The sequence below is a fragment of the Tauraco erythrolophus genome, chromosome 18 (assembly GCF_009769465.1).
Source record: "Tauraco erythrolophus isolate bTauEry1 chromosome 18, bTauEry1.pri, whole genome shotgun sequence".
NCBI classification, from domain to species: Eukaryota; Metazoa; Chordata; class Aves; order Musophagiformes; family Musophagidae; genus Tauraco; species Tauraco erythrolophus.
In genome coordinates this window covers 1,239,009-1,251,230 of record NC_141482.1, presented here as the reverse complement: position 1 = coordinate 1,251,230, position 12,222 = coordinate 1,239,009, and the positions used below count along the sequence as shown (strand labels likewise).

The following is a 12,222-nucleotide window of genomic DNA, read 5'->3' as shown; positions in this document are numbered from 1 at the left end:
CTGAGCTGTAATAATATAGCAACAAAAGTACCATTAGTAATATGGTTTGTAGACCGAGCTATACTGGAATGTAAATAGGATAAGTGATCTATTGAAAGAGTTTATTCAGCTGAGTCTAAAATAGCTTTAAGGGTTTGCTTAATTGGACTCATGCTTAATTCCAACTCAGCTTTGGAATGAAAACCAAGACATTTTGGAAAAACAGGTTGTTAGAAAGAAGTGATTGCAGCTGTCTTCTGATCCTGAAGAGTGTAGGTAATGGGATGTAAACTGAGGGGAATGTGATTGTAGATGAAACGTGTTAATTCTATGAAATACCTGCACAGACAAACAGGTGTTTAGTGTTCCCCTGTGCACAGACCATAAACGTGCCGTGTACTGGTAGAGCAGGAACGATACCCACTCCGTGAAGTCGCTGCTGACGTTCAGATTGGCAGTGTCCCGCGTGAAGGGTGATGTGCAGGTGGTGAACAGCACTGCGGGACGAAGACGTTTTTCTCAGCCACGTTCTGAGAGCTTTTAACTGTAGATCTGGAGGTGACAGTCCCCTGTCCCCAAGGGAGATGGAACTCCGTTGGAAAGGACGAGTACCTTTCTGTAAAAAAAGTTGCCGAGCATCATACTGTGTTGGCAGGGCTGGTTCTGCGTGCATCTGGACTTAACATTTATTTTCAGCATCCGCAGCCCTTTTTGGTGTTGTTTTTTGGGTGTGGTGGTTTTTTGTCTGGAATTCTCTCTCCACTCTGATAAGGGCTTTTGTATCTGAAGGTTGTGCTGGAGAATGCAGCTGGTGGAGCAAAGGGTTCGCTTACGACAATCCACACTGCTCCTCATGTGCAGCTGGGTTTGGTTTTGGGTTTTTTTTGACATCCAGAGCAATATGAAAGAAGAACAAATATGGAATACTTGTCCCTCTCCCACAGACTTTTCATCTTGCTTGTTTATATTCAGAATTTGGGTTTTCTTGGTGCGTGGAGGTTGCTAATATGCCCAGTGAATTTCAGCTACATTCAAAATTCAAGTTACGTTTAGATTTTGCAGCAATTACAGTAGCAACCTTTCCTACAATAACTGCTCCTCTTTGCCAGCAAACAAAACTCACATCTCTTTTGTTTGTGCACCTTGCCCGATTAGATCCATCTGGCAGGAAATGTTTTCTACAAATCAGTTTTGCACCACGATTGTTTTCTGGGTGAAACCTGTTTGTGCAGGGACGCTCTGCATCGGCTTTTTGTCTAATCTTTAACTGCAGCATTTTTCATCTCCCACCATTATAAAGAAATCACAAATGACAAAATTACAGATTTAAAATTATATTCACAATTTTAGGCAGTTATTCCAGTTCATGTTGCTGGCACCTACATCAAAGGCTGCAGCTCCTCTGGGTGATTTTGCTGCCAGAATTTTTGTTCATTTGTGGCTGCTGATGTGACGCCTCTGGGGCGTGTGTGTGCGTTTTGCCAGTTTTCATCACATTTATTGGTGGAGGCCTGCAAGCCTGCAACAACTGCATCACAAAAATTAGTGGTGTGCTGCATTAGACAAAAGGTTTCATTCCAGATACTTTCCTTGGCAATACTTGCCCGCTCAGCACCAGTGCTTGGAATGGGTCTGTTTGCCCCAGTTCTTGCCTTTCTTCTCTCCGTTTATGTTCTTCCTGGTGTTGATCCGCGAATGTTTAAGGACTTTCAGGTCACATGCTGCTTTTTGAACATCGGTTAAGGAGTTAATAGGACATTAGGAAAGGCCTGAGTCTCTCCATGCCAGCTGTAGAGATGCCAGAAACTGTTACTCTCAATTAAAATTGAATAAGATGGCTCTCTCTGCCTTTATATACTTCACATTCTTATTTTGCTGAAAATTTCTTTTGTCCTTGGCATTTCTGCGTGATTCTGCCACACTCTATTGGCAGTGTGTTTATTCTGATGTCTTTAATTTTAACTCAGAGCTTTTATTACGTAGATCTGCCCACAGCCTTCGTGTATTCATGAAGCCGATAAGCAGTTAAGGTCTTTTACTCTTCATCCCTCTTTGTCTCACATCCTCTGACCGTATATATTGATAGCTGTAGAAACTTGCTTTTTTCTGAGTCTGCAGAAGCTGTCTTGATTCAGTGGAAGTATTGGGCATTGAATTGGAACAATTTTACATTGTCCTGGAGAGTCTCCTGGAGCATCAGGTAGCCCTGGAAAATAGCTGGGGGTATTGGTGGATGAAAACACCTGGGGGTATTGGTGGATGAAAAACTGAATGTGAGCCGGCAACGTGTGCTGGCAGCCCAGAAAGCCAACCGTGTCCTGGGCTGTATCCAAAGCAGCGTGGGCAGCAGGTCGAGGGAGGGGATTCTGCCCCTCTGCTCTGCTCTCCTGAGACCCCCCTGCAGTGCCGCGTTCAGCTCTGGGGTCCCCATCATCAGAAGGACATGGAGCTGTTGGGGCGGATCCAGAGGAGTCCACGAAGATGATCCAAGGGCTGGGGCACCTCTGCTATGGAGACAGGCTGAGAGAGTTGGGGCTGTTCAGACTGGAGAAGAGAAGGCTCCGGGGAGACCTTCCAGCACCTTCCAGTACATAAAGGGGCTTTGGACAAGGGCGTGTAGTGACAGGACAAGGGGCAATAGATTTAAACTGAAAGAGGGGAGATTTTGATTAGATCTAAGGAAGAAATTTTTTACAGTGAGTGTGGTGAGGCACTGGACCAGGTTGTCCAGAGAAGTTGTAGATGCTCCATCCCTGGCAGTGTTCAAGGCCAGGTTGGATGAGGCTTTGAGCAACCTGGTGTAGTGAAGGGTGTCCCTGCCCATGGCAGGGGGTTTGGAACTGGATGGTCTTGAAGGTCCCTTCCAACCCAAACCATTCTGTGATTCTGTGATCACTTACAGAGCCTCAGTATCCCACAAAGGTCTGTGCCATGGTGGGTGACCTACAATGGCTGATAATGTCTGTGCATTTTTGCTGTGATGTTAACAGAGGTCTCTGATAACCCTGAGCTGGTCGCTTGTGGGTACGATACTGGAATAAATGGTGCTACCATTAAGATAAAATTCTGTGCATCTACCCATGGTACTTACCTATACAGATGTCACAGCAGTATTAGAGGGAAGCCTGTCTGGTTTATATATATGTATATATAAAATTTGGAATTTCTGTTCTCTTAGTTCTAAAGCCCAGATTCAAGGTTAGAAACAAAGGAAAGAACTGAACAGAGCACCGGGAAGCTTGTTTCCATTTTGGTACTGTTTAAGGCACAGGAGTGACTGTCAGCAGACCTGGGCTCTGGGTTCAAGTTCGGCCTGTTATACCAGAGGTAGCGGTGCGTTTTGGTGGGTTACTTGCAGGTCTGTGAAAAGTGCTAGGAATTAATTACTTGAGTACTTAGTTATGGAAGCAGAAGTCAAACACTGATGTGAGGGCTGGATCTTAATTGCAATTATCTTTCTTTCAGTTCTTCAGAACCACGTCCAGCTGGCCTGGAGGAGAGCGATCAGTCGTCGATGTCTGGAGAACAAGGAATGAATTTAGATAATTCGGGCCCTAAACTTTCAGATTTTGCAAGTAGGCCACCAGGTAGTAGGATTTTTCTGTGGATTTTCTGAATGTAATAACTATAGGATAGCTTTTAGCTGATCTCTGTGACAGTTCTGTTTTATTTGTGTTGTCACATATTCAAGTCCAAAGCTTTTTTCCCTTGTAGTAACTAATTGGTATCATTGTTTAAGGGTTTTCTCTGAATTAGGTCAAAATGAAGAGGTGGCCACATTCTCATGTATCATCCTGCAGGTATCATGTTGAATACTGTAGAGTTATTCAGCAATAATGTAATTGATAAAAAATTCTGGATTTCTACTTGTAGCACAGACTGATGTCTTAAAAATCTAGCGTTAACCAATAGCTGAATTTTTCAGAATTAAGAAATAGAAGTTGCAGTTGGAATTGTCCTTTGCATGTAGGGAGGATTAAATCCAGAGTCTGCAAAGGAATTTGTTTTACAAACCACATGAATGGTTCTTAGCACCGTTTTTGGCCAAGTAATACATGGCAGATTCCACGTTGTACACTAGAAAATGTCAGATCAGTAGCAGATACGCTAGTCCATGTCCCACAGGGCCTGTCAAACTCTTCAGTTTGTCTTAAGGAGTATTAATCAGTGAAAGTCCAACTCTGCGTTTGTAAGTAAAAGCCAGCTCATGGACAGTTGCAGGGACTTTTCAGGTGGCATGAATCTGGAGCGATAGCTAGTAGCTGATATGGCACACTAAGAGATCTCCAATTAAAGGTCATGCAAGTCATTCATAACATTCAGTAAAAATGTTTCTAAGTATTAAGTAAAATCTTCGTCCTTACTTGTAAAGGCTGTCTCTTTAAGGTGCCTGTCGCATAAGGTGAACAGGCTCCTGGCTGTACTTTCTGTCTGATCCTGTTCGTTAGAGAAATTCTGCTTTCTCTGATCTTTGTTTGGTTTTAATGAACGTATTGTCTCGTTGTCGTAGGTTATCCATCTCAGCCAGTGGAACAAAGACCACTTCAACAGATGCCACCTCAACTCATGCCACATACGCAGCAGGCACAGCAGCAGCAGCAACAGCAGCAGCAGCCACAGCCACCACCACAGCAAGCCCAGGCACCACCGCAAACACCGCAGCAGCAGCAGCAGCAGCAACAGCAGATGATGATGATGCTTATGATGCAGCAGGATCCCAAATCAGTCAGGCTTCCTGTACCACAAGGAGTTCACCCACCTAGAGGTCCTCTGAATCCAGAGGCTCAACGAATGCCAATGCAGCAGAGTGGTAACATGCCAGTAATGGTTAACCTCCAAGGTCCGGGATCAGTGCCTCCGTCTCCTGATAAACAAAGAATTTCCTTGCCAGGCAATCCTCCTATGGGAAATAATGCAAGAAAAATGGTTTATCAAGATAATGTACAGAATCCTTCCAGCTCACCCCTTGGAGAGGTTTCATCAGTACCCTCCCTTCCAGAAGGAGGTGGGGCTGAAGGGCCCCCAGCATCAGGAGCTCAGAATAGTTTGACGTCTCATTTGGTAGTTTCACAGAACCAATTAATGATGACGGGACCCAAGCCTGGACAATCCCCACTTTCGACTGCCCAAGGTGCGAGTCCCCAGCAGCAGACTAATTCTCTGCCTAGTGCTCTTACACACCATTTTCCAAGTGTTGCCACCCCATCACAGACTTCAAGGCCTAAAACCCCCAACAGAGCAAGCCCAAGGCCGTACTATCCTCAGACTCCTAATAACCGTCCGCCGAGCACAGAGCCGTCAGAAATTAGCTTGTCTCCAGAGAGACTCAATGCGTCTATAGCTGGTCTGTTCCCTCCCCAAATTAATATTCCCTTACCTCCCAGGCCTAATCTCAATAGAGGATTTGACCAGCAGGGTCTTAATCCCACTACTTTGAAGGCCATTGGACAAGCCCCATCGAATCTCACAATTAACAATCAGTCTAGTTTTGCTGCTCCCCAGTCACACAAATTGGAAGGCGTGGTCATTAATTCAGGAAAACAAACCAACACTGGAGGAACAAAGAGAGCAAGTCCCAGCAATAGTCGAAGGTCCAGTCCTGGATCCAGTAGGAAAACTACACCAAGCCCTGGAAGACAGAATTCAAAAGCAGCTAAATTGTCATTGACAACTCAGCAGAATCCGTCTCTCTTGCAGAACATGGAATTACAAAGAAATATGATGGCTGGTCCCTCTTCTTTGCCAACACCTGTCACTACAAGTTTTCAAAATAGTAACATGCTAAGTAATCAGAATCCTGCAATTTCTGTACCTCCTATGACTGGCATTGCTGAAGACAATAAAGAGATCCGTAGCGTGCCTCAAGACAACGAGTGTCAAAGTGCACAAGGTGTCCAAGGTAACAAAGACCAGCCCAGTATTGAACTAAAAGGTATCCCTGCTCCAGAAATGAAAATGCTGGTTCCAGAAGAACAGTCAAAAAAAGATGGGCAAGCCTTAGACACCAATAAGCTTCCAGTCTTGGAGGAAAGTAAAACCATGGTATCTCCTGCTATGAGGGAGGCGCCGACTTCTTTAAGTCAACTTCTTGACAATTCTGGAGCTCCTAACGTGACCATTAAGCCCCCTGGGCTGACGGGTCTTGAAATGGCCCCAATAGTCACTACTGGTGAGGAGCTAAAGAAGGTAGCTGTTATTCCTCCACTGCAGGAGTCATCCTCGAGCAAAGAGCCATCTAATTCCCTTGGCTTGCCTCAAAATAACGAGCCCTGTTCAAATCCAGGGCACCAGGAACCGGGAGAAATAAACTCAAGCGTTGCACAAAGTGCTCCTCCGGTCATGCAAAGGCCCGTCAGCTCTTCTTCTATTTCAGGTCCTTTACCCCCCAACCAGATAACAGTTTTTGTAACTTCCAACGCTATTACATCTTCTGCTAGTACGTCAGCACCGTTGCCATCTCACTTGCAACCGGCGTTAGTGTCGACGGTCGTCACGATGCCCAGCGTAGGGAGCAAGGTGGTGGTTTCCGAGGGACAGTCAGCAGGTCAGTCCAACACCCGGCCACAGTTCATTACCCCCGTTTTTATAAACTCGTCGTCAATAATTCAGGTTATGAAGGGCTCCCAGTCAAGTACGATTCCAGCAGCCCCGATGACTTCTAACTCCAGTCTAATGCCTCAGTCAGTCGCGGTCGTTGGTCCTTTGCATATACCACAGAATATAAAGTTCTCCTCCGGGCCCACTCCTCCCAGCACGTCATCCAGCAGTCCTGTTTCTAGTATTCCCACCAGCAGGCCACTGGTTCTTAATCCCTTGCCACCTCCTGCTCAGCTGCCTTCTCCTGCTACGACTTCTTCCAGTGTTCCTTCACATCTTCCTGCTCAGCAAGTCAAAGACTTCAGCTCGGAGGAGACTTCTTCTCAAAGCGGTGGGTCGAGTGACCAGTGCTCTGTTACAGCAGCGCAGTCTGGACCTGTTGTCTCACCTCTCCTTACGAGTAGTCCAGGATCTGGGAACAGACGCAGTCCTGTTTCGTCAAGTAAGGGGAAGGGAAAAGTAGACAAGATTGGCCAACTCTTGCTGACCAAAGCATGCAAGAAAGTCACTGGCTGCCTTGAGAAAGGGGAAGAGCAGTATGCTTTGGATGGAGAAGCAGAAGGTCAGGCACTAGAAACGTCGGTCCCAACTAGTTTGGGAACAGAGCAGTCAACAGCAGAAGCAGATAATAAAACTGTGACACCTCCAGCGCCCGGTCTTACCAAACAGAGCACTTCTGGGCCTGGCAGCGCGGGCGGCGGCGCTGCCGCCGCTGCTCCTGGCGCCGCGTCGCCGGGCGTATCGACAAGCACTCCTCCCGCCGGCGCGCTGCTGGCCGGAGCCGCTCCCGCCGTGCCGGAGCTGGCGCCTGCGGCTCCCAGCACTAACGGCAGTAGCCACGGCGGTTTGCCAGCCGAGCCGGCCGGGCTTGGCGCGGCGGAGGAGAAGGCAGGAGCCCAGCAGGAGCTGCTGCAAAGTGCAGGTGAGTCCGGTGCTACCCCGTGTACGTGGAGCAAATGAGGTTGCTCGTGTCAACTTCCGACCAGCTTTTTGCCATGAACGGAGTAAAATTGAGACGCTACTGCCAAGGCGGGCAACTGCTTTTTTGTTGCTGATAGCCGAGTGATACACGGGCTTGTATTTCACTAAGATTCACGTTTCAGAGGTTTCATTTCAGTTTCCTGCTGAAATGGGGTATTTGTCATGAACGTGGGATGCAATAATGGAGGAGTGACTTCAGGTGACTGTTAGTGGGAAGAAAAAGTGGATGTGTCAGTAATAACACAAGGTGCCTTTTATACTGGGAGATATGCTGGTGTTCTGCTTTGGTCTTGCCAGAGACTTTTTATTTTTGTAACTTATTTCATTTTATTGACTTAATTATGGTAGTTTGAGTTAATCCTAATAATACTACTTCCCTCTTTGAATAACCTTAACCCTCTGGGGAAATAGCAGAATAGCCTCCAGAAGAAAAAAAAAAACCACCAAAACCATTTATATCTAGGGAAAAATTAAAATGCTCATTTCAGAGAAATACCTGGAAAAGTGGTGATAAGTGAATTGCACCCAACCGCAAAACATGAAATACCTTCACCTCTGTTTTCTCCTCCCCTGTTTTAATTGGAGCATCTGACAGACTTGGGTTATGCCATTGCTGCTGTTTCTTGATGCCATTTTTAATCTATGGAAAATGGTGTAGAAATAAACCATCACTCTTGAAGAAAGCTGTCTGAATATCTGTTCTGCTTTACATCAGAAGTTTGGACACAGAGATAAAATCCACAGAAGTGAGTGGAACTGAGAACTTCGGGTTGAACGTGACTGTCCCTGTGGCTATTAGATGTGTGTTGTAGCTGCACACCACTAGAACAAGGAAGTGTTCATGCTGAGCTTCACAGAAGGAATTTGGGGTTGTTGGAAGAAAACTGGTAGTGGATATTCTTTATTTAAAGTGTTTAACTTCTTGTCTTCATGTTCTTCATGAGTTCGTTATCACATACGAGAGAAGACTAGAAAGCATCAGCCAAACAAGAATTGTTTTTCCATTTTTTAATTTTTTTAACTTGGCAACCTAAGAAGTTTTAAGTCCCATCACCTCATTGCCAAAGGACTTCAAGGGAGCCTCTGGAGCATGTTTTGCACTCTTAGAATTTAATTGAAAGAGCGAGGGCATTGATGCCTTAACAAAGATGCTATTTTTCCCTGGAACTTCTGTTGAAATGAGCATTAAACTGAGAGAGACTAAACCCTTTCATTTCTAGGACTTTCTTTAATTTCTTGGTGTCTACATTCAGCCCATCTGGGGCTAAGCAGGAGCCAGCTGTTCTATTACCCAGTGACCCCTCCCTACTCAAGAAGGTGAATTGGGAAAGGGAAAGAAGACCCATGGGTTGAGATAAGAACCATTTGACTATTGAAATAAAATAAAATGGAAAATAGAATAAAATGGGGAAAAAAAAATGGAAAAAAATAATGATAATATATACAGACAACTATATACAGGACACAGTCTGGTGAAAAACAGTTACTTTTAAAAATGTGGTTTATGATACTTAATTTCATCACTTATTCTAGTTTGAGAAAACTTGCTTAGGATAGTTTTGCCAAAGTGTTTTTTGGTTTTGTTTTTTTTTCAAAAAACGGGAGGTGTGTGTGGTGGAGGAAGGTAGAGGGTAGGTTAAAAAAATTGCATCTGTAAATGGAAGATGAAGCATTTTGTAAAAGCAGCTCGATCACACGGCAGAAAATTCTTGTGATTCCCTTCGAAAATAATGCTTTTTCCCTCCGCTTTTATTCTAGCATCCTCTCAACATTTAACACAGAAAAAAAGTTCAGTTGCAACATCAGAAAGTACTGTTCAAAGAACAGGTAAATCTTACTTTGGAAAAGCAGAATGTAGGTGAACTACACTTTTTATGTTTGTAACTGAAAATGCATTTATTTTGATGCATATTTAATGGTCGCTAATGTGCTTGGTAGTTTAGGGGTTGGGGTTATTTTTTATTATTTGTGCTTTTGGGATTGCTTTTCTTTGTTAAATATGTTGTGCTTTAGCAGTCTCCAAAACCTCGTTGGAAATTCAGTGTGGGATCAAGTAAAACAAATGAAAAAATTTGTTTTTTCATTTACAAAGCCAGTCGTAAGCTGGAGGCGCTGGGTTTTTAATGACACGTTGTGTTTGAGTTTGGAAGTTTTGTTAAGAGCCAATAGGAGTTTTTCTTTTATATGGGACAACTCTGAAAATATCTCCAAAAGCCGTGCTGGGAATGTAAGTTTTAGAGTTGTAATCCTTTTTTTTTTTTCCCCTGTTGAGCTTTTAATGAACCCTCGGCAGTGTTTCAGGGATGGAGATGACTTTTTGTTGTTGCCATGTGTTATCATGATGTTTCACCATCAGCTCTGTGGTGTCTTAAAACAGTAGTTTCCAAGAGGAGTAGGGCAGATGGATAGCTGTGGGCTTGCGCAGGAGAAGTGCCACTCTCCATCAATTTACCGTCTGTAAGGCGATTAGAAGCAGAACTTTCAGAAAGTAAAAATTTTACTAAATTGTTTTCTTTGAACTTCCACTTGAACAAAGATGTTCGTGCACCCTGTGGGTTTACTTTGGCTCACTGCCCCGGTGCTGGTGTGGCTGCACTAGGTCCTTCCTGCAGGGGGGAAGCACTGACGTTACCGATTTTTTTACTATTGGATATTCCCCCTGTTCAAATTTTGGGTAGGAAGAAAAGTGACTCTTCCCTTACGCCGCTCGGTCTGTTTTCCCTTTGTTACCAAGACATCTGTTTTTCCCAGACGGTGCTAAATGCACTGAAGAGTCTGATGTTCCAACAATACAAATTGTAAGGGGTATTTACCATCAGGGGACGGATATTATGTGTTTTCTTAATTTTTTTTTTTTCCCACACCTTTATTCCTTGTGCACACTCTAGCAAATTTTGGGTACTAAATTTGTCTTAAAGGCAAAGCTACGGTTTTGTGCACTACTGTCCCAAAGACTGTCGGGTGTTCAAGGGTGAGATGGAGTTACCCATAGACAGTGTGACAAACAAGAAGTGAATTGGGGCGTTAGGTCGTAACGGTGGTCCCTGAGCAGTGGCAGTTTCTCACCAGAGGTGCTGTATTTAGGCAGAGATTTCCCTCTCGACAAAGCATCTGGCAGATATGGGGAGAATTGAAAGATGGACAGTAAAAAGATTAGAAATCTTCTATGATGGAAAGGAGAGCTGTTTATTGTGGTGAAGACTCAAAAGGAAACCCGAGCTGTGTGTCTGAAATTACTCTGAGAGAAAGAAGTCAGGCCAGACTTCTCTGTACATCATCTCCCAAGAGATTTTTATTTTTTTCCCAGTTCAGTAGAAGTAGAATTGGGCTTCAGAAAACTGTCTTCCTTTGCATCAGAAGATGCTGCCATGAGAGGTGATTGGGTTAAGGCAAAATTTTACATGCATAATACATCCAGATTAGTATTTTTAAGGTTCAAAGCTAACAAAACCTTCAAGTTTTAAATAAACTAAGCTGGAAGTTAAAAAAGGGAGAGGACTGCAGCCCTCGCCAGGAAGCTTCTCTGCAGTTTTCACGTGCAGGGTTCCTTCTAACTTTTCTCTGCCGTAGCTGCTGCGGGCCGTAATCAGAAGGAGCACGTGGCTGGTGTGGTGCTTTGCTGTGTTGGCTTGGCTTTGCTTTGAGACAAACGGTAGACGAGAGCAGTGTTTACTCGTCAGACCTAGTGCATAACGAGAAAAACGTGAGATAGTCATGCCTTGTCAGCGGGTATGTGCTTCATGTGCTTCTACAGCAGACTTTAAAATTATCTTTTTCTCTTGTAGAACTTGAAACAAATGCTGCAGTAGTTGCTGGTCAAAGGTAAGGAGATAGTTTGTGTAGATTCGGAATAGATTCAGCTTTCATGGGAGGAAATCCCTTTCTCTTTGCTTCAATTGCACAACTTCTGCTACTGCTTTACATTTTCTTGTCCATACCCTTTCTGTCCTGCTAAGAAATCGGGCTGGTTGAATGTTTCAAAACCTTGCTGAAATGCAGATCGTAAGGTAACTTTTCCCCAGTCTGTCTTCGTGCTTTGGGTGGTGTTTCCTCTTATCCCTTGAGACCTGAGTGTTTCACGTCCTGGAAGGGTCTTGATGGTTCTACTGTTCGTTATTTTTCTGAAAACAAGTCAAAACTAGAACTCCCAAAGCTTGCAGCTTAGCTATCATGTGAATTTTTATTTTCTGAAACTCTTTCTAAAGTTTGTTGTTGTTCTGCCTTTGTGACTGTTTTCTCCAGATTCCCTCTGTGTTTGCTTGTTGACACTTTGCAAAAACCCGATAGGAAAGCCAGGTAGATCCTTCATCTTGTCCCAATTAGGACATTCCATAGTTGAAAGATCCAATTTCAAATGGTTGTGTTCTGTCAGGAGAAAAGATGGTTTCCAAGATCTATTTCTGTTGGATTCTAAACCCACCAGGCTCTTAAACTCAGTCTAGGCAGCCCTAATGACAGACCTTCGCAAGGGGTTGGGATGACTGTGCTGGCACAACCAGATGGGTTTTTGGTGCTGCCCTTTCAGTGGAGCAATCCCCTATGCCAGGGCAGGAGGGGCACTTCACTCGTTTGGCTCCTCGGGAGATGAGATTGTCTTCTTTCGTAAGGGAGGTGGCACAGTGCACTTCCTCAGGTCAGGAGTGACTCTGAATTGAATATTTAACT

The 12,222-nt window shown here is 44.4% G+C and overlaps 1 protein-coding gene across 1 annotated transcript in view; it reads left to right on the top strand.

The window, feature by feature from the left end:
- The window catches only part of NCOA6 (nuclear receptor coactivator 6), a 41,292-nt gene that overhangs the window by 23,339 nt on the left and 5,731 nt on the right, over window positions 1–12,222 (top strand). The window contains exons 11-14 of the mRNA XM_086623160.1: window positions 3,445–3,566; window positions 4,490–7,498; window positions 9,316–9,384; window positions 11,343–11,379. Of these exons, the coding sequence (XP_086479286.1) occupies window positions 3,445–3,566; window positions 4,490–7,498; window positions 9,316–9,384; window positions 11,343–11,379 (3,237 nt within the window). The remainder of the gene's footprint in view (window positions 1–3,444; window positions 3,567–4,489; window positions 7,499–9,315; window positions 9,385–11,342; window positions 11,380–12,222) is intronic.